Genomic DNA, 21,416 nt, shown 5'->3' with positions numbered 1-21,416 from the left:
TTTTTTTTCCGGGACCGTGGTGTAGGGGTAAGCGTGATTGCCTCTCACCCAGTCGGCCTGGGTTCGATCCCAGACGGTCCCGGTGGCATTTTTCGAGACGAGATTTGTCTGATCACGCCTTCCGTCGGACGGGAAGTAAATGTTGGCCCCGGACTAACCTCTAATGGTTAGGTCGTTAGCTCACTCCAGGTGTAGGAGTCGTCTCCCTGGGTCCTGCCTCGGTGGAGTCGCTGGTAGGCAGTTGGACTAACAATCCAAAGGTCGTCAGTTCGAATCCCGGGGTTGATGGAAGCTAAGGTGTAAGAAGAGGTTTGCAATTGCCTCAACAATCAAGCCTTCGAACACCTAGTTTCGAGTAGGAATCTCGGAATCGAAAACGCCAAGGCAATGCTGTAGAGCGAATAATTTGATTTGAAGAATTTTCAAGATCTGACTTACCTATCTAAAATCGCAAGCAGTTTAAAAAATGGTCTGAATTTACATAACCTCAAATGGTCGGGTCTGATCGCCACGAAAAAGCCGTGTAGAGGGATGCCATTTTCCTCAAAGGCCGTGTCTGTATAATCTTGACAAAAAGTCTGTAGGTTGTCTGGTTTTTTACTCATCACTTATTTTTATTAGGACCTCTTAGGTGCTGCGAACGTTAGGGGAGATCCATAAACATGTGGACACTTTAGGGGGGTTGGAATCACTGTAAATGAGAGGAAGGCACCAACCACCTAAAGGTGGATTAAGTAACGTTTTTTATTTTGAAGAAGTATTTATTTCTTTTTTCTAATTACACCAAAATGAAATCTAAAGCCAAATCAGCTAATTATTTTACAAACCCAGGATAGGTCTTTGCTTATACCAGAGTCTCGGCCCGAAACTTCAAACATGAACAAAAGCAGCGAACCGAAGATTGGCAATGACGTTTTGGAATTTTGACAGTTTGGAACGCATGAATTACCCCATTATCGGTTTCCCGCATGGGTGATGTGGAAATTGTTGCACATGGCTGAAGTTGGGAATTTTGCAACTTATTTCAATTTATGCTAAATTTCAAAATTTAAACACGAATCTACAGCGAATCGATGTGAAAACTAAAGATACACTAAAGGCACGATGGTTTGATGTGCAATCTTGTTCAGAATCTCGATAAAAGAGGTTTGAATCTCGGTTTGAATTGAAAAATAATAATAATAAAACAAATTCTGGTCTAGAATTTAACGAAATTTTGTGTGTTTTGTAAGACTTTATGTTATTGCACAATGGTTATAGATTTTTTTACAAAAAAAAATAAATTTTTCGGTTCTTCCACAAACAATCCCATGTTTGTAAACAAACGACGCCATATTGCCAATGTTGTTCGGTAGCTAATATCAGGCCATCGCCGGGGCCCTGGCTAATACAATCAAATTAATATTAGATCAAATCAAATTATACAGGCTTAGAAAATATCAAATTTGCTAACAAGTTATAGCAAAATTTATTAAGATTAAGCATTCAATTCTGTGCATTTATCTGAAAAATAAATAAAAAAAAACAAAATCCTGCAATCATTATCGATTTTATGAAATCTGAGAAAAATATTCAGCCAACTTCATACATTAAATTTTCAATTTAACCTATCTCATATCATTTGATGAATGAATGATGAATGAAACATAAAATAACTTTGTTTCTGAATTTAACCATATTAAGGTCTCCAACTGCTGTTATAAAATCAAAACTCATTGAAGCAATCATTGAAAATTAACATCAAATGGAGCCTAACATTTCAAAAGGGCACATAACTTTTGTAAACAATTGTGTATCCCTTTCACTCAAATGACAGTTTACATAAGGTGTGAAAGGGACACACTCTAGCCTAAAAAAGTTATGTGCCCTAATGAAATGGCAAGCACGAAATATCAAAATGCATGAAAATTTTGGAGGGGCGCCAAATTGATGCTTTGCCAAGGGCACCGTGGAGTTAAGGTCTGCTTGTAAGTACTAAAATTACTCAAATAAATTATTTGACATTGTAATTTATTTGGTAACGATATCCTATTAGTTCACACTATTCAAAACTATTAGAAAAAAAGAAAACTTGATAGTCAAATTTGAGTGGCCACCGTGGTTATAAGCCCTATACCTTAATTTTACAGTTTGTTTACTGTACATTTTATTACTCTAAGTCCGTGTTCTTTTTCCTTACGGATGAGTACTGCTAATGGTGTACAACTCAACTAAGAATCTAAAACATCAAAAAAAGTGTTGGATACGGTTTATCAATATTAAAAAAATAACAATATGAATTATCAAAATTATTTGACAAAACCAGACAAAACTCCCAAAAAATCAGAAAAGTTTCTCCAGAGCCATATTATTCCCATTCCATGAACTGACAATCATGCAAAGCATCCTATCCTTTGCTTGCCTTGAACAAGGATCAATTTGTCATACTTCCAAACGTTTCCAAACATTTTACCCAGCTGCATTAGCCTTCCATTTCCCAAGTGAATTGTTATCGATAATGAAAAATGCAAATTCAAAAATTGGAAAACGATTCTCCTCCACCACAACCGTTGCAACGATTCCGGAACCGAAAGTGGAATACCGGAAGCATTCCCTGGCGCCACTCTCCCACCCGCACGTGGCTTAAGAGAGAGCAGAAGATGACAGTTCCTGGTTACAGGAGTGCATTCATATTGTGCACTGTAATCGGTTCATATCTCTACTATATGCAAAATTTAAACGATCTGGAACGTTTCCGAATGCCGGTCACAGTGGTCTACACTTTTGCCCCAAAGTCCAGATTTGCTTGAAGTGGGTCATTTTGAAGCAGGGTTGGAAAATATAAGTTATTTTTACAAGTTTCTTCTAAATTTAAGTTATTTCATTAAATTCTGGAAATAACGACGTTGAGTAAAGATTTTGAAATTTGAATTTTTAAAGTTTGACTAAATCCTTTAAATAGGATAGCAACCATGCACAGTTGTTTCTTCCTTTCAAATTTAGCTGTAAAACGCTGCACAAAACTGCACAACATAGTCGTAATGTTTTCAATCAAAATCTCTCCTGCAGTTTCATGCTTCAGACACAATTTTGTTGAGATTCAACTCTCGAGAAAGGTATTATTAGTCCTTCCGGAAGGATATCAAGCAGAAATCTTGCAGTGCAACTCATCCGGGAAAACTGAGACACCGAGCAAAACGGTAAACAATCTCCAACATTGTAAGGAAATGGAGAACCAACAAAGACGACGACGTGTCAGTATCTTTGTACACGTGGGTGGATTTGCGGAAATCTCAAATCTCTGAGCTCAACCGTTCTATCGAGAGTATGGATGGTTGCATTTTACGCTGGATTTACTTGAGATAAACGTTGAAGTCAGAAATGTATGAAGTTGAACATTTCATTTACTAAATTTCACTTTCCATCATAAAATCTCAACTCTCTAATTGACCTTTTCCCCTCAATGTACCGTAAACCGGGGTGACTTTGATAGGATTTCAATTTGTTTTTAGAATATTTTCCAACAGGTAAGGTTTTTCTCAAGATTATTATTTTTAAAACATGTACTGGGGTAGACCACACAAAGTCCATGCACTTTTTCGGAAAAAAAGTTTTTTCAATAATGTTTAGAAAAATAGTTACGTTAAAAATTCTTAGTTTTAAATCCGGGGTGACTTTGATAGTCTTAGTTTTTCTTGTTAAAATCATATTTAAGATGTTCAAACTTTATTTGTACGCTAAATGTACCATCACTAAGGTAGCTGATATAGTTTTTAAGAAAAAAATCAATGTTTATATTTAGTTTACTAAGTGTATAAGCTTTTTAGCAAAATACATATAAACTTTAGGTAAAATATTTAAATAGTTGGAATTTTGCCTAAAATTTGTTAAAACTAGTTTTGTTTATAAAATTATCGATTTATATTGCATTTTATAATGAATTCGAAGCACGAATCACAAGTTTTCACATTTTACATGAAATTTGTTCAACTGAAATTGCCTATAAATTTGGAGATTTTTTTTAATTGTGTTTCAAAAACACATATTATTTATTATTTACAAACTTTTTTAACCTTCTCCTAGTGGAAAATTGTCCAAAGAATCCGAAAATGCATTCCGTTTTCCGATTAAAAATCATGTTCATTGAGAAAATCATGACACTTTGAGAAGTTTAAAATAATGACTTTTATCAACATTTTCTTAACTATAGTTAACTAACTTTTTAAACTTGTCAAAATTTTATGAAAAGTTCTTCTTGAGGTACTTTGAACACTTCTCTACCATGGTCAGTATGTTTCTAAGCCATTCCTTGCGTATTTTAATTGTACTCTTCATTTTGCGGAAAAATCGCAAACCTATCAAAGTCACCCCGGCTATCAAAGTCACCCCGTTTTACGGTACCACAATTGACTCGATTCGTGCCAAATTGAATGCAAGTCGCTTGCGGCGGGGAGAAAACGGCCAATCGATTGTGGTTTGATGTGTGGGGCCCACCACACTGAACAAACAAAACCGGAATTTCCTACCTGATGGCTGAGCAACAACTCAATCCAACAGGTGATTTATTTGCCTTGCGGACGAGGCACGGACAATTGTTCGGTCAGTCGGCTGGAAGACTTGGGGGCATGCCATGGATTATTTTGAGGAAAAGCAGAAATGGAGAGAGGAAAATGTTGAGCTTTTGGTCTAATCCAACCATTGTCGGATTTTTCTGAAGCAGTGGCGGCGGAAATTAAAATTTGATAAAAGTTGAAAAAGTATACATATTTTTTCAGTTTTCATATGATTGGGTTCAAATACATAAAAGAACTAGTGTTGCGAATATGATTCATACATCTTGATTTTAAAAATGAAAAACAAAGATTACATTAATTCAAGGCCAACTTTGAAGGGGGGGGGGGGAGGGGGTGACATAAACTTTGAAAAATATTTGCAACGGCCTTATCACTAAAAATTTGTTCTGGAAAAATACCTCAGTTTTGCTTAGGTACTTATTTATTTAAAAGAAAAGAAAATAGAAAACAAAACTTCTAATTGATGTAAACACAGACTGAAAGAATAACATTTAGTCTCTATTTGTAAATTTTAAGTTTTTTCATAAATTTCACAATTTTACGAAATGGATAATTTTGTTTTCCTGCACAATTTTTCAGTTAAAAAACATCAATAAAAAAATTATAAGAATTAAATTCAAACAAGAAGAATGTTCTTAAAATATGTTAAAATTTGATCTCAAGCTTATTTTTTTAATTCAGACAATAATTTTATTTATTTAATACTGCATGAACAGCCTTAAGGGCTGGTCATAGAAATATTTTAAAAAGCCGTCGCTGGCCGGACGTTGGGCAGGCCTGGTCTTATCTAATATAATCTAAAACAAACGCAGCCACTCCGAAAGCGGTAAGCCCTACTACGTTGTGTTTACCGCTGAAAGGATTATAAGAACGGATCACATGTCACAGAATTTACAGGGGAGGAAGGATGCGTGGACATGCCGTACCAAACGCTCCAGTTTACAGTTTGATATGTGTTTTGTATGATGTGTTTAGTGTAAAACATAGTGTTGTTATATTATCAATTAAATATACAGCCATTCCACGTCAAACAGGAAGTCTTCAAATCAAAAGTGCTCCGATTTGGCTCAAACTTGGAGCGGGGGTTCTTTGGCCCAAATTATTAGACCCGTATTTTTTTGTTTAGCGATTAGGGTGGTCCTATCCGAAATAGGGTGGTCCAAAAAATGCGTATTCGCAAAAACCACATTTTTCAAAAAATCATATCTCCGGAACCGCTGAACCAATTTTGGAGCGTCACAATTCAAAAGAAAGGTTATTAATTGGGCTTTTAAGGAAAAATATGTTGAAGTCCAAAAAAACTAGCTGAGTATTTGAAACGGTCCTATGAAAATTTCATTTGCCGATTTCAAGGTCTCGGGACCAAAGAGCCCATGTCTGAAAATATGTTTCCTCGATTCCTTGTAATATTTTACATAACATATCAATAAATTAAGAATATCCATTAACTCGTTTCGGAGATATGAATATTTTAACATAAAAACTGGATTTTTCAACGCAACGCGTGCAAAAACGGGAAAATGACGAAAACAGGTAAAAATTAACTTTTTTCACTAAAACTGCGATAACTTGAAAATTTCAGCGATGACCTGGACATGTTTGGGTTCCAAAAGTTGCGTCTTTCAATTACGAAAATTGGTACCCAAACATGTATAGGTCATCGCTGAAATTTTCAAGTTATCGCAGTTTTAGTGAAAAAGTTGATTTTTTGCCGATTTTGTCATTTTTACGTTAATGGATATTCGCAATTTTTTTATATGATCATAACATACTTATCATAACATCAAAAGTAAAACCAAAAAAAAAAGCTAATTATAAAGGAAACTTTTGAAACAAAAGTATGGTTAAAAGGTTAAAAGTTTTAAAGGAGCAAAATAGCATTATCTTTAAAACCTTTTTTTAAAACTTCCTTTAAAATTGAAGAATTGAAAATTTTACATGTCTAAATAATCAAAACTCAAACAAAAAAAACTTTACGATTCAACAGGTTGTTACAAATTTTTTTTCCCCCCCACCCCCCTCCAAGTCTGAAAACAAAATATTTTTTCGAATAACTTCAAAATTTCAGTGGATAAAGAAGTCTAATCAACAAATTGAAATGCATTTTCCTGTGGTGATAATTATATTCAGCATGATTTTGTGGGATTTATTTTGACTTATAATTGCAAATCAACTGGACTGTTGTATTACGCATTGTACAAACCTTTTTTCATTCAAAAAATCAGAAACTATATTATCAATTGCAAATTTAAATATACTAAATAAATATAACCATCAAAATTGAACAATAAGAAAATAAAATTATCAAGCAATAAATAAGAAAATAAGGTACCGTAAAACGGGGTAACTCTGATAGTTATGAGATTTTTCCGCAAAATGAATGTACAAACAAAATAGGGGAGAGTGGGGAGACTTGATCCCCGGGGACACTTGATCCCAAGCCTGTATCTCGTCAGCTTGTGGGTAAAACAATTAGATTTGTTCTAGAAAGTTGTGCGAAATTAACTAAAACTCATTGTAGAAAACAAAGAAAAAATTTAAAAATGTTCAGATTGAGTTACACACATTTTTCTTAAACGAGCTGCAAAAAACTTCCAAGAGATCTTTTTTCTTTGTTTTGATATGTATAGAAAACATTCAAAAATTATTCAAAAACATATTTTTTGTACATGAATTGTTTGATAGACTTATCAACTCCAAAACCCTTACGCATTTGATGTTAAATTTATCGTCATACTATTTTTACAATCAATTGTTTAAAAAAGTGCGTTTAGGGAGACTTGATCCCTGCATTTTTACAGTCACCGGAATCAGCCTCAAGATTAATTAATTGGGCTGGGTTTTCATACATAGTTTCCTTTAGTATAGTTGTACATAACTTACTGCAGTATGAACCTTTTTTCAAAAGTTTTGAAAACAAAAAATTCCAGCTTTTGTAAACATTCTTAATTTTGGTCTAAAAAATAATATTTTAAGTTTTTAAATATTTTACATACTAAACTTGTTATATTTTGAACACAAACGTACAGGTTTTATGTGAAATTGCTGTAACTCATAGAAAATTAAAAGTTTGGATGAATAAGAAACATTTTGCTTAAGATTTCTTCAAAATGTTGAAAGGGGGATCAAGTTACCCCTAACATTTTTAAAATGCCGGTTTGAAATATTTTTTTAAAACGCTTGGCATGATTCGAAGAGTTCATCTGATGAAATACCCTTATTAGCCAAACATAGATGAATGTTTAAGCTTTCAATTCATGCAATAAGTTTATAGTTTTGTGAGAAATTGACAGAGTTATGTGCGATACAAAAAAGGGGATCAAGTCTCCCAACTCTCCCCTACATACCGAATGGTATGGAATATTACTGACCGTGTTAGAGAAGTGGTCAAAGTACCTCAAGAAGAACTTTTCATAAAATTTTGAAAAGTTTAAAGGTTAGTTAACTTTAATTATGAAAATGTGTATCAATAGCATTATTTTAATCTTCTTAAAAATGCATGATTTTCTCAACGAACATGATTTTGAATCGGAAAACGGAATGCATTTTGGGTTATTGTTCAATTTTCCACTAGTACAAGGTAAACAAGTTTATAAATAATAAATATTGTGTGTTTTTGAAACATAATTCTAAAAAATCTCCAAACTTATAGGCATTTTCAGTTGAACAAATTCCATATAAAATATGAAAACTTTGGATTCGTGCCTCAGATTCAGTTTTAAATTAAATATAAATCGATAATTTTAAATCAAAACTAGTTTTAAACGAATTTCAGGCAACATTCTGACTTTTTAACAATTTTACCAATAATTTATATATATATTTTGTTGAAAAACTTATAAACTAAGTTAACTTATTATAAAAATTGATTTTTTTGCTTAAAACTATATCAACAACATTAGGTATGGTACATTTGACGTTAAAGTAAAGTTAGAACGCCATACTGCCCACCATTGAAAAAACGGCTAATATCCACTTTTGGCAAAAACGAGATATTGGCACCAGGTGGTAGAGGACGTTCCAACGCATCTTCTGGAACTTGAATTATACTGAAATAGTGTCTAGACTTGGCTGCCGATGCGAAAAACCAAACGGCTAATATGCCACTCTTATGGGAAATTACCTTGACGGAGATTTTGTGTCAAACACTAAAACGCGTTTTTCTCGGAATACTTGATTTGGCATAATAGCCGAATTTTCAATTATGGGCAGCATACATCTGATTATAATCAATGTCTACTTGAGAAAATTTCTAAATAATGCGTATCCATGTTTGTTGAAAATCATCAAACTAAACTAAATTTAATTGTCTTTAATATTTATAAATAAATTTTTTTTTTTCGTGATTTCAAGTAAAACTATCATCTTTTTTTTATTTAAATGTTGAATTCAAGTCTCAAAATAATTTTAAGTAAAATTATGTTGAAGTATATAAAATGACTGCCTTTGTTTAATTATATGACCGGCATCCCTTTGAAACCCCTAATTTTCGCATCATTACAATTTATTTGTCACTTCAGCCCCCAACCAGTCGGTATGGTTTCAAGTTGATCTTATCCGGAGGTCATCTCGATAGAGCACATTTGATCTCGTCGCCGCTGCATTCCAAATTAATCCCACAATTAACCTGCTACGGCTTGCACCACACACTTTCCAGCGACCAGGCAGCGGCAAGTGCAAGTGTTTTATGGACGGTGGTGCGGACACGACATTGAACCGATAGCAGATCTTCCTCTCCTTCGTTAAGGATGGCACTGAAATTGTCTGTTGCTCTTTGGTGGTCACAGATAAATAGATCTGATTTTTTTTACTTTTCCTAAATGGTTAGAAAATTTATGATTTTTTAATTGTTCAAGATTTATTACATAGATGAGAAATAATAAAATATCAAGTTTTCCTCTCACTTATCTGTATTGTCTTTCTTCTTGCATGACCACAAGTGACAAGAAAACGGAACGGGAAAAATGAGAGGAAAATTCAATTCACTGCCAGATTAGGGGCGGCCAGATTAGCCCCGTTGACACTGGCGACTGGCCACCACCATCTCAAGTGCATCGCGTGAGCGCAAACGCTTCTTGACCCTCCTTTCTCTGCGCATGAAAGATGTAACTTTGCAGAGCACTTGTTACAAAGTGTAAAAAAAATAATTTTGAAAAAACGAATTCTTTTAAGATCTATATTTTTTAAATATATAAACACAACAATTATATAAAAATGTTTCACGAAAAGAGCATTTTTCACAGTGCATTGTGGGAGGTCACTTGAGAGTTGAGTTTTATTTTCATCTTCGTTTTGCGGTGACAGAGACTCTAGCTTTGTGGTGGGAAGAATGCAGCATCATAAACAATGTCCACTGTGGCCGGTAATTATGGACAGGCTGGTCGGTATGAGTTGTTTTTGATTAATTTAAAGCTGTGCACCGGCACTAGAGAAGAGGAAGTACGGAATGAAAACGTGCAAAAAATGGTGAAGAAGACGTCAGTTTTCACTTTTCTCGTCAGGGTCATGGCATGGTCGTAGTTTGTTATAATGTAAGCTGAATATTATGTTCAAAATTTCCAAATTTTATCATTTCGTCACTTGTGTACTAACTTGTGACACGTTTGCTGTAGAAAGATAGGACGTGTCACAAGATAGAACACAAGTGACGATTTTAGTTATTATCTACGTTTTGCCAAATCGATTATACTTTGATTTTTGATGAGTTGAATGAAACTTTAAAACATGCATTCTCTATGTCAAAACGAGGTATGTTGCATCATAAATGATATTGCTGGTCATACAAAATGGACATATGAATATTTAAAAAATCTGTATAAAGACAAAAATCCGTTCCCAATTTGGAGTTTTCGGCAAAGTTAAAAATTGTGATTGAACCAGAGAAAAAAAAATATGTTCCCGGAAAAAACCCCTGATTTTTATTTATTTGACTTTTCTATCAATTAAAGTTTAATTCCCAAAAACCGTACATTACAATTTTTAAAATTATTTGTTATTGTTAACGAGACTAAAAAAGACATCTTCTGCGCTAAATTTAAGGAAGATGCAAATGCTGATACTGGAGAAATTAATTATTGAAAAAGTTGTAATTATTGGAAAAGATCTTAAATATTGTCAAACGAAATAGAAATCATTTTCAGATGCTAAATTAAATTTGCACTCGAAACAGGCTTAAGTATCGTTTTCATCGTTTTGAAGTTGCATCGTTTTCAAGTTTTAAAATCATTTGCAGTATTTTTTTCGAAAAATGTTCAGTTTTTTTTTCAATTAAATAAATATACTTGATGAAAGAAACGCACTCCTGCAAAACATATTTTTGAAAAACTAAGAGTTATCACTTTTGGACATTGTTTATCGATTTTTTTTTCTTTCTCAGTGTTATCAAATTTGCTCTTATTTTTTAACTTGCGAAACTTTTGTAAAAATGTGTGCTTACCTGACTTATCATTTGAAATTGTCCAAAATCACAGATTTTAGCCCTTTTAAAGGGTTACTATTGATTCAAAAATTCGAATTTATGTTGATAGAAAAAGCAGTTTACGAAAGTTTTGTTTCTTAACATTGAAAATCAAACTAATAGTTTCCGGGGTATCGATGACACTTAGAAAAACTATTTTTTCACTAAATTTCAAGTTAAAGATGCTGTATGAGAACAACGAACAGTTCGAATAACACAGTCAAAGTAGAAAATTGCAGGACATTTTTATGCTTTTCAAACATATTTTATGCAAATTTTAAATTTGTGAAAATAAAATCTGTTTCTATCAAAAACATAACTGTGCATTCAGGAATGTTGAAAATTATCCGAAAATATAAAAAAAAAAACATTTTTTTAAACAAATAATTAAATAAAATCAACTACGAAGGCCCAAAACAAAATCGGAAAATCTCATCACAATATATTTTTTTTTTTTTCGTTATCTTATTTTTGACTGTCGAGCTCAAATTTGATGTTGAAAATAAGCAAATGAAAAAATTCGATTTGTTGATGATTCGATCATCCAAAGTTATATAAACCTTTTGATAATCGAAATTCGGATAATAGAGGTTTCAGATAAACGAGTGTTGACCATAGTACAGTCAAGACTCGATTTTCCGAAGTTTTCCCAAAAAATGACTTTGTATAATCGATACTTCAGATAATCAAATCTACGGATAACCAAATCAGGAAACAAAATGGGTTTTTTGTTGTCTGATTTTGATTCGTTGTAATTTAAATGACCAAAATGCTTTAAAGAGATCTGATTATATATTTCATTCCAATGAAGCTTTTTATTTTACCTAGCACAGTGACACTTTGCACGGCCATAAAGATTTTCAAATGAATTTAATAAATAATTTTGAAAAAATAGCATCGCTTCCTTTCTTTACAGAAAGTATCTTGTTTGACAGATCGTTCCAAGGGGAACGAAAAAAAAACGAAACTATTGGCACTACGCCCCCCGGGGCATGGCCTTCCTCTAACGTGGGATTTCTGCTCCAGCGCCTCTGACGAGACAGGAGAAACCGGGACCGACGTTTTACTTCACCATCCGATAGAAGCTCAGTGGATAAGGCGGGAATCGAACCCGCGTCTCATAGCATCATCGGGATCGGCAGCCGAAGCCGCTACCCCTGCGCCACGAGACCCACAAGGGGAACATCCATCGTTTTAAATCGTCTCGTTAAAATATTTTTGTTTGCAATAAAATAAATTACGGTGTGCGTCGTCAAATAAACAAAAATTCCAGGTCTAAACGATTAGTAGAGCACATATTACACGAATCTAAATGGGATTATTCAAACTATTTTTTTAAAGCTTCTGTATTCCAAGAGCGTAGTGATGTGTCATCAACTGTAGATTGCATACAACAAGCCAGTTCGATTCAACATTTATTCTATGCAACATTTTTCATTCCTCCTCTATGATACAACAAGCTATCTTCCGCTACTCTCCGCTAGGCGCCACTAGCATGTACGAATAGTTTAAATTATGGTAAACTTTCAAAACGGACTGCAAAAACTGCGTTCGAACACGTTGCGTGGCAGTGGTCGGTCTTGTTTAGCCGCTTCCGGCTCTCAATACTTCTTCCCAAAGTCAAAATCATCGTCAAAGTTGTGGTCATGATCGTTGAAGCCCGAATCGATGTACCGCCGGTGCACCGGACTGGAACTCAACGGCCGGCAGCCGGAGGACGCCGTCGTCGGCGGCGGTGGCAGGTCGTCGTACCGGGAACAGTGGTGGTCACTTCCGGCCGTTCCCAGCGGCGAGGCGGATCCGTAACGGCGACCCAGGCAGGTACAGTTGTGGTGGGACGCGCAAACCGACTGCAGTTTGTGGAGCAACTCCGAGTCGGGACTGTCCCGCAGGTGGAGCAGTTTGGCCACCGACGTTCGGAACGCCTGCATCTGCGAGAGACGGTGGTTGGTATCCGCCAGTTGGGACTTGACGCGGGCCAGCTCCTCGCGGAGATGCTACAAAAAAAGAAGACTTTAATGGTACGTTCGTTTGAAGAGCCGGTGTGGCACTGAGTGCCACACTCGGCGGTGCCAGTTTTGGTTCAATCGAACGTCATTTGTCAGTGCGCGTGGAACTCGCATGAAACTGAAAAAATATCGAGTGCGGCACTAGAGTTTCAGTTCCAAGATGGCGGTGAAACTCGTGCGGAACTAACGCGAGTTTCTTCAAACAAACACTTTGACAGCTCTGAGTGCGGCACTCAGTGTGGAACTAGCCATCAAACGAACGTACCATAAGGAACCTGCCCCAAAAACCCTTTAACTAGTCTACTCACCGAGAGAGCGTGCTCGTCGCGAACTCTCCGGTCGTGGGAGCTCTCCACCGCGGACCGCGCCCGGGACTTGTACGCGGCCAGTTGGGCCACCAGCCGTTCGCGTTCGTTTTCCAGCTCGCACAGCCGGGCCTGCAGTTCGTCGCACTTGCGGGCCCGTTCCAGGGCGGTGATTTTGTAGTCCGAGGCTTCGTTGAGCTGGGTTTTCACCTCCACCAGTTGGGCTTTCACCTCGGCGAGCTGCTGAGCGGTGCGTTCGGCGTTTTTGGAGTTTTTCCGCGCCCGGTGGACGGCTTCGTCGCGTTCGGTCTGGAAGATGGAGGGGGGGAAATAACTATAAACATGGACAACCCCAAGAAAATCCTGTATTTTCTATAATATCTTTTCTGTACTATATGTATTAAATAAATTTCACTTCCCAAACACAGATATCAACTTCAAGTAATGCAGAATCGAATTACTCGTTTTTCAAAATCGTACCATGGGATTTGAACACGAGGTACCATTTTCATGAACGCTTGTTCACGATTTTGGGAACTCTTTTTTCTCCGTGTGAAAAGTGTCACTGGAGTTAACCAGCGATGAGCTGCCAGCAGGCCTCGAATTGATCAGGCACATCTCTGGTCATATGAATTAGCGAATTTGTAAAGGTAATTCGAATAAACTTCAATTCCAATTTGCGAATCCGCTTTGTATAATTTCCAGAAAAGTACTGTTTAAACTAAGAAACTTTAAACATCTTGATATAAAAATGTCATCTCAAGCAAAATAATGTAAATGAACAAATGTAAATATGAATTTTTCACGCCACAAACAAATGCAAATCAAACACAGACCGTCCGAAACGGTTTGCGCCATGGTTGGTATAAATTGCTCTGTTAAGCCAATTCCGTTCATCAGTCAATTCACAAAACTCATCAAGTGCCCTTCCTTAAGTGAGTTAATTTATCAAACAAATAATACAAGATGAACTCGGTTGAAACTGCTTGCTTGGTCGCTTTGTGCCTGTTTGCCATCGTTTCCACTGGAAATGGGTTCCCACAGGAGACCGCTGACCAAGGTCAGCCCCTCGCCAACACTTTGTGTAACTATTTATACTTAGAATTTAAACTGAAATAACTAGTTTAAATAATTAAACTTTTACATCAGTCGACGAACTCCCAGAGCAATCGCACCAAGCCGCTACGGAGAATCACCGACATAAACGGGCCACCTGCGACCTGCTAAGCGGATTTGGCGTCAACGATAGTGCCTGCGCGACGCACTGCATTCTCCGGGGAAATCGGGGCGGTTACTGCAACGCCAAGAAGGTCTGCGTCTGCCGGAACTGAGAGCTTAGTCTTTCGGTTATGTCTCTGACATAACCATCTTGCAACTTTTGTGTACACAAATATTGGCAAAATAAAAAAATGAAAATAAAATGGCATGATAATGTTGTCCATACTTGCAGCATCGTCTTCCCCCTGGCGTTATCCTCGAGCAGTGCGATCTTCCGCCGGAGCAGCTCCAGGTGCAGATCCCGGCGCTGAACCTGCTCCCGGAGCACGCGAACGCGGCGCTGCAAGTTGTACAGTGCGGAACTCTGTGAATGAGGCGGGTGTTGGGTGATCTTGTTAAGGGTTAAGAATGGCTAAAAATTACTTCTTTCAACGGCAAATCCGTGCAGGAACGTTCGCGCCTCAGCTTTGGCAATTGGCTATGATTGTGGTGGTGGTTGGCGTGGTGATGAGAATGAGAGTGCGTGTGTTGGTTTGACAGTTCCCAGCAGCTCTGGATGATGGAATGAGAACAAAAGAAATGTCATTTTTTGTGGAGGATTTTCGAAAGCATGTGTTAGCGAAATCGAAAACCGTGTTTATTTTTTCAGAATCGAAATTACTACTTCAAATTGGTATTCCACTGCGGGAAACTTTTTTGTAAACTTTTCAAAACACTATTCTCACATTTGTCAACACAAAGTACAGTACTTGTTCGGTAGCTAGACTGAGAACGTAACCCATTTGCCGAAAGCAGCTCGCTAATTGGGATGATCGAAAAATGACGAGGGGAACAGCAATGCATTATATTTTCTCAACAAAAAATCAAAAAATAATAGTAACTAGAAATTATTTCCAGAGCGTAGCCTTTAAATATCCTTTGAATATAACAAGAAATTTCATGAAAACATAAAAAATATTTTTTGATTGGTCGATATTTGTTTATGCATCCACTGACCCCTTGGCCATTATTCTTTGTTATTGTTTTTTGACGTTTGTTTGCTTTTTAATTGGGCTACAGCTCAGTTATCGAGCGCCCAGTTAAACAACACCCAGTTACCGCATGGCTTTCTACCTACCTGTGATATACAGCCTTGCAGTGACCGAACAAGTACTGTATCGAAAACACTCAAATTTCTTGAGAACTCACCTTATCACAGATCCCGTGCACGTGGTGTTCGTGGTGGGTGGCCAATCGCTCGGCCCGCTCCAGCAGTGTCTCGCCGAGGATCGTGGTGTCACTTCCGGGTGCCGGCGGCTCCGAGCACTCGCTCCAGCTGAGGGCCCGGGCCAACCGGACCAGATATTCGCTGAGCTGAAATTCAAAGAAAACCTCATCTTAAGATTGTCAGAAAGTAAAAGAAAACAACTTACGGTAATATGTTCCGCCCGGAAGTGCTGCAGCTCGTGGCATGCCTTCTCCAGCCGCTCCTCGACACTGAGCCGATGCTGCTCCTCGGTTTTCAACTGACAGGTCGTGCGTTCCTGGTGCTCCCGGTGACGAGATGCCTCCTGGTGGAGTTGCTCCTTTAGTTGGGCGGTTTGCTGGAAATTCACCCCAGATAAGTTCAAAGAACGTGCTGAACATTCCCCAGTACTTACATCATGCAGCGACTGATTGTGGTTAGTTAACTCGCGAACCTTGTCGCGAATATTGTTCTCACAGGGCTCGTTAACCCCGACGATCGTCGCTAGCGTCCTCAAAAATTGCAACCGTTCCGTCTGCAGCCGATCGTAGTTGTTCTGCAACCGACAGCACCGCGACTCAAACCCTCGGAGTTCCTCTAAAATAAGAATTGAAAATTACTAAATGGCCCACAACAACTCACACATCCCACTTACCCCTCAGCTTATCCCCGGTGACCTCACTCTCCGCCAGCCGATCCCGCGTCACCTGCAGATCCCGTTCCGCCTGTCGGCAGCGACCTTCCAGTCCCTGGGACAGCGACTGCAGGCCCTCGATCTGGGTCTGCAGCCGGGTCTTCTCCGCCGAGGCGCTCGTCTTGGTCGTGATGAGCTCCGCCTCTGTCGAGGTCAAATGCTCGCAAGCTCCGGCCAGTTTGGTCCGCAACCGCTGCAGTTCCGCAACCGTCTCCCCGGCCTTCCCTAGCACACATTCCGGCGTCAGGTGCGAACCGTCGCAAACGTCAATGCCCAAGCAGAGGCACAACCTCCGCACCAGGTCCTGCAGGTGGGCTCTCGCCTGGTCCCGGTGACCTTCCTCTTTGCTCAGCTCGCACTCCAACCGGCGCGTCTTCGCGCACAACTCCTTGATCTTGTCCTCCATGTGTTTCTTGTCCCTATTCAGCGTCCCCACGACGTTCTCCGTCCGGCTGTGGAGGTTCTTCTCGCGGGACTCCGACGCTCCCAGCCGTTGCTGAAGCGAGCTGATCAGCGACGTCTGGCGCGCGCTCTGGGCTCGCAGCGCTTCGCATTCGTTTTCCTTGGCACACAGCGAACTCTTCACGTCGGACAGCTCCGCCATCAGGCGGTCCCGTTTGTAGGTGGACGCGGCCAGTTCGCTGCGCAGCGTCGTGGCCAGGTCGATCGAGTGCGCCAGGTGATCGCTGCTGCATCCTGGATCGGGCTGTGGGAAGGGTGTCGAATGATTTAGTATAGACCAGCGATTCTCAACGGGGGTACCGGGCCTACTTGATTTACACGGCAGGGGGTACCAGCCTAGAAGAAGGTTGAGAATCGCTGGTATAGACAATAACTTTAATTTTAAAAACTTAAAATATATTTTATGTATAAAAATTGGTTAGATTTTAGTTCGATTCAAGAAAAAAGTGTTTAAAAAGTTCAAAATTCTTGTTAGTTTTGTTGTTAAACATAGCCCCATCAACTTTGATTAGAGATGGTCTATTACGACTAGCGTACTCGTGAGCGTACTGCTCGATATGACTCCTATATTTTTCTATATTTGTATTTCAGTTTAAAATTTGTTCGATAGTAAAAAAAAGACTTTCGGAAAATACAACAAGGCATCAGTATATTTTTCGAATCTTCAAGCAAAATTAAAAATATGAGCAGTTTCCAGAATTTGAGCCATCCATAGTTTTTGTTTTTTTTTTTTTGTTTGCCTTAGATCTATGTCTTAAAAAGATAAATGAAACAATCTTATGATATTGGTTCGCCCATCCAATTTAGTGTCTTTGGAAAAGTGGTAATTATATGAAAGGACAATTCGTGAATAATACGCAGAAATCAATTCCCGTAATTGTGAATTTTGTTCATGAATTCGAATACCACGAAGGAATTTATTCATGAGTATGGTACTTTTGCACTATAATCGTGAATATATTCCTTAGTGGTTCTCAAATTCATGAACACAATTCACGATTTCAAGAATTGACTTTTTTCCGTGTAGGCGCATTTTTAAAACAAAGCCAATTTTTGTTATTTCACCTTTAAAAAATCGAGCACCATGACAATTTGTACGTCCATACTATGTTTAAAATAAATATTTTAATTGATTTGAAAAAAAAAAAATCTTGGCAGAAAGCTTCTTATTTGACAAATCAATCGAAGGGGACTATAGTTGATCCATCACAAAGTGATGATTTGACTTTTTTTGCAGAGAAATAAATAAAGTGATTGAGAATGGTTCACTAGGGTGTAATATGGTTGTATGTAAAAAAATAAAATTGTCCAAATCTAATGAGCACAGCAACTTTTCAGTTCATTTTGGGGTCCTAAACAACTCTCCAAAGTTTGGGAATGATTGGTTTAGTCCTCACTTTGCGCAAAGCGATTCAATTTTCTATGGAAATTTGTATGGGAAAACAATTTTTTTGGATTTTGATATTTATAAATTTCACACGTCACGCTGTACTTAAACCGGATTCATATTCGAATACTCTGAAAGATGCTCTACAACTTTCCCCAAGAGAGTATGGTGCTTACTTGCTCCTATAAAAATATACAGCGTGTTCAAAACTCGTCTAAAATGTGTTTTTTGCTCGAAAATCACGTTTTAAACGAGTTTTGAGGACGCTGTATCTTCTTTCAGGAGCAAGTTAGCACCATACTCTCTTCGGGAAAGTTGTAGAGCACCTTCCAGAACATCCGAATTTTAGTTCCGGTTTTAGTACAACGTAAAACTTGGATTTTTAAAAAATTTAAATTAAAAAAAAATATTTTTCACATACAAATTTATATGGAAAATTGAATCGCTTTGCGCAAAGTGAGGACTAAACCAATCATTCCCAAACTTTGGGGAGTTGTTTAGGACCCCAAAAGGAACTGAAAAAATGCTGTGCTGGAAAATCGATTTTGATATTACACCCTAATGGTTCACATTCATAACCAGGGTTAACAGGTCACAATTTGAAATATTTATCAAAGGGAGGATCTGGGAGGGAGAATATGTTTTATTATTCAAAAGTTTGTGTTACTGATGTCGTGGCCTCAAAAATGTTGAATTTAATTTTTCTTCAAGAAAACACATTTTTTTTATTTTCAATGGAATTCAATCATTTTAATCAAAAAGTTGTTCGAAATGGGCATAAAGTGAAAAAATGAATGAAATCTGTATTCTGGCTGAAATTTGAAAAAAAAACTGGCATTCCCACATTTCTCTGACAATCTGGCAACCCCAGATTGTCAGAGAAATATCGGAATGCCAGATTTGACTCAGCATTGACAATGTTGCATTTTTTTAAATCTTTTTATTTAATTTTGAAAAAAAAAACAATCCAAAAAAGGTTAAAATGTTTTGAAAAAACTATCCTAAACTTTAAAATTTTCAAGGAAAAGTTATCACAAAAAGTGTTATACGTTGAAGCGGTTCTACCAAAAATTTAAATATCAGTGAATTTGTTAAAATCGTTTTTTTCCCTGTAGTTTTATGTCTTTTAAAAATTTGTTGTCTGAAAATTCCCAAAAAGGACCGTTTTTGCGCAGATGGCTCCAAGGGGCAACATAACAGGCGCACTGCCAGAATGAGCTCAAATTTGGAATTAGGCCTGGTGTAGGGTCAATCTTTGATTTCAGGGGGTAGCCCCGAGAAAGCCCGGATTTGGACCACCCTAACCCTCATGTTTATATTAAAACATTTTTAACGGCTTTATTTCCAACTTTTGAAAAATTTAGTTTTTTAAAAACAAAAATTGGCAGCACTGTCAAATTGATTTTGACCGTTTTTTATAACTTAAGGGTGCACATCAACCAATGCTTTTGCACCCAGATTTTTGCTACCGATATTTATTCTATTTCCATAAAGATTTACAACCAAATTTGTAAATTTTTGTAATCAAATTATTGCAGGATTTTTAAGAATTTTAGAATAAGAAGACAACAACTTCCTTGGTTGCTGTGTACCCTTAAAAGATAAAAAAAAACTGATTTTTTTTTGCAAAAATGTTAATATTATCCTAGTTTATTTCTAATGTGCAAAAGTGATGTTAAAAAACGGATTAATTTTGTATTAGAGTAACCATATTTGCCTGAAATTTTATTTAAAAAAGAAAGAACTGATTTTACATTATCTCATTGGACGTAGAGAAAATACTCATAAAGTTTCATACAAATAAAAAGCGCAAATGAAATCAATTTTAAAGCTACAGATTTTTTTTTGCTCAGGACTAATCCAAAGAAAGTAGGAAAAAAATTACTTTATAGAAAACAAAACTATAGATGAATCGAACTGCTACATTGCAAATCTCAAATTGGAGAGTTTCATAAACATTCTTATACTCACATGGTGATGGTGATGAACTGGAGAATGATGATGCTTTGGCATTACCTATGAGGGAATCGAAAGAAAATATAACTTCAATAGGAAAACTTTGCATTTCGTTCAGAAAGTTTCATAACGACTTTTTCATTTACTTTTCCTTCGCTCAAAAAACTAAAACGCACGTTTCCTGACCACCACAATCCGGAGTGATTTCTAATTCGCGATAATGCAATTTCAAACAGCTTTCTTCCAGCAGCTGTTATCGGAAAACACATTTTCACACCGCAGCGCAGCAAACTTTTCTGGCCTTGCACATTGTAGGAATCGAGACTGTGGCAGCACCCAGTTTTCCCAGTCAGTGTCGGAGGAGCACGTGGAAAATATAGGTTAACAGCAGCGCACCTGAACGGTTGAAAAGCGTTTTGAGGCTAGTAAAAATCGCAACATTTATGCTTTGGTGCCGCTGGTTTTGGCTTTAGGGAAAGCATTCAATGCTGCTCCAATTGGACGGGGAAAACAAGGACGATGCTGCTATCCAGAACTGTGTGAAGGATGGGTTTATGGGAGCCCAATAATGCTGGGAAATAAGGTCAGTTCTTTTCAGGATAGAATCGACAAGCTTTCATTGTGTACGTACGTGAATAAAACTAGTATTCATCGATTCGACATACGGGAAACGCGACTTTCATACGCGATAGTTCCAATCTCACTTTTGTTTCATAGAGAACTGGCTTTCAATCACTATATCACCAATTCTTTTGCTTCTGAGCGGCACGGTATTCGAAAAGATAATTGATATGTAATGAACAATATTGCAAAAAACCTTGATTTTATATTTTAAAGCCTGAATTAAAAATGTGTTTGCAAAAAGTATCACAAAATGCTGTCGCTGGAAATAAAATCCTTACATCATAACAAAAATATCACTAAATTCTTTATACATTACAGTTATGCTTCATTCAAAAATTTGCAATATATCAATGAATTTAGGGATTAACAACTTTTCTAATCAGTTGTCTCAAAATTTAAAAAAAATGCAAACTGATTAAAAAGCCTTTATTTATTTATAAAACTATAAACAAACGCTAAAATGCATTTTTATTGTTTTACAATCGATTTAAATCTAGAAGGTTTTTTTTTTAATTTTTCCTTCTCT

At 37.1% G+C, this 21,416-nt stretch overlaps 2 protein-coding genes across 3 annotated transcripts; one reads left to right on the top strand and one right to left on the bottom strand.

Annotated features, from left to right (window-relative positions):
* Positions 1-12,455: 12,455 nt before the first annotated feature.
* On the bottom strand, positions 12,456-20,337 carry LOC120413098 (coiled-coil domain-containing protein 170). Of its 2 annotated transcripts, XM_052708867.1 has the most exons (9): positions 20,282-20,337; positions 16,423-17,167; positions 16,183-16,364; positions 15,955-16,125; positions 15,731-15,895; positions 14,966-15,094; positions 14,769-14,906; positions 13,328-13,633; positions 12,456-13,007 (listed from the first exon to the last, which is right to left on the bottom strand). In XM_052708867.1, the coding sequence occupies exons 1-9, from the start codon at positions 20,321-20,323 to the stop codon at positions 12,612-12,614; spliced, it is 2,274 nt and encodes a 757-aa protein (XP_052564827.1). In that variant the 5' UTR covers positions 20,324-20,337; the 3' UTR covers positions 12,456-12,611. The 2 variants fall into 2 exon arrangements, with proteins under 2 accessions (XP_052564827.1, XP_052564828.1); XM_052708868.1 differs by lacking the exons at positions 14,769-14,906; positions 14,966-15,094.
* Positions 14,237-14,761, top strand: LOC120413150 (defensin-C-like). The gene is made up of 2 exons (XM_039573856.1): positions 14,237-14,408; positions 14,474-14,761. The coding sequence occupies exons 1-2, from the start codon at positions 14,291-14,293 to the stop codon at positions 14,653-14,655; spliced, it is 300 nt and encodes a 99-aa protein (XP_039429790.1). The 5' UTR covers positions 14,237-14,290; the 3' UTR covers positions 14,656-14,761.
* Positions 20,338-21,416: the final 1,079 nt, after the last annotated feature.

The sequence above is a fragment of the Culex pipiens genome, chromosome 2 (assembly GCF_016801865.2).
Source record: "Culex pipiens pallens isolate TS chromosome 2, TS_CPP_V2, whole genome shotgun sequence".
Classification (NCBI taxonomy): domain Eukaryota; kingdom Metazoa; phylum Arthropoda; class Insecta; order Diptera; family Culicidae; genus Culex; species Culex pipiens.
Note: the sequence above shows the minus strand (reverse complement) of the source record. Positions and strands in the feature narration are given on the sequence as shown.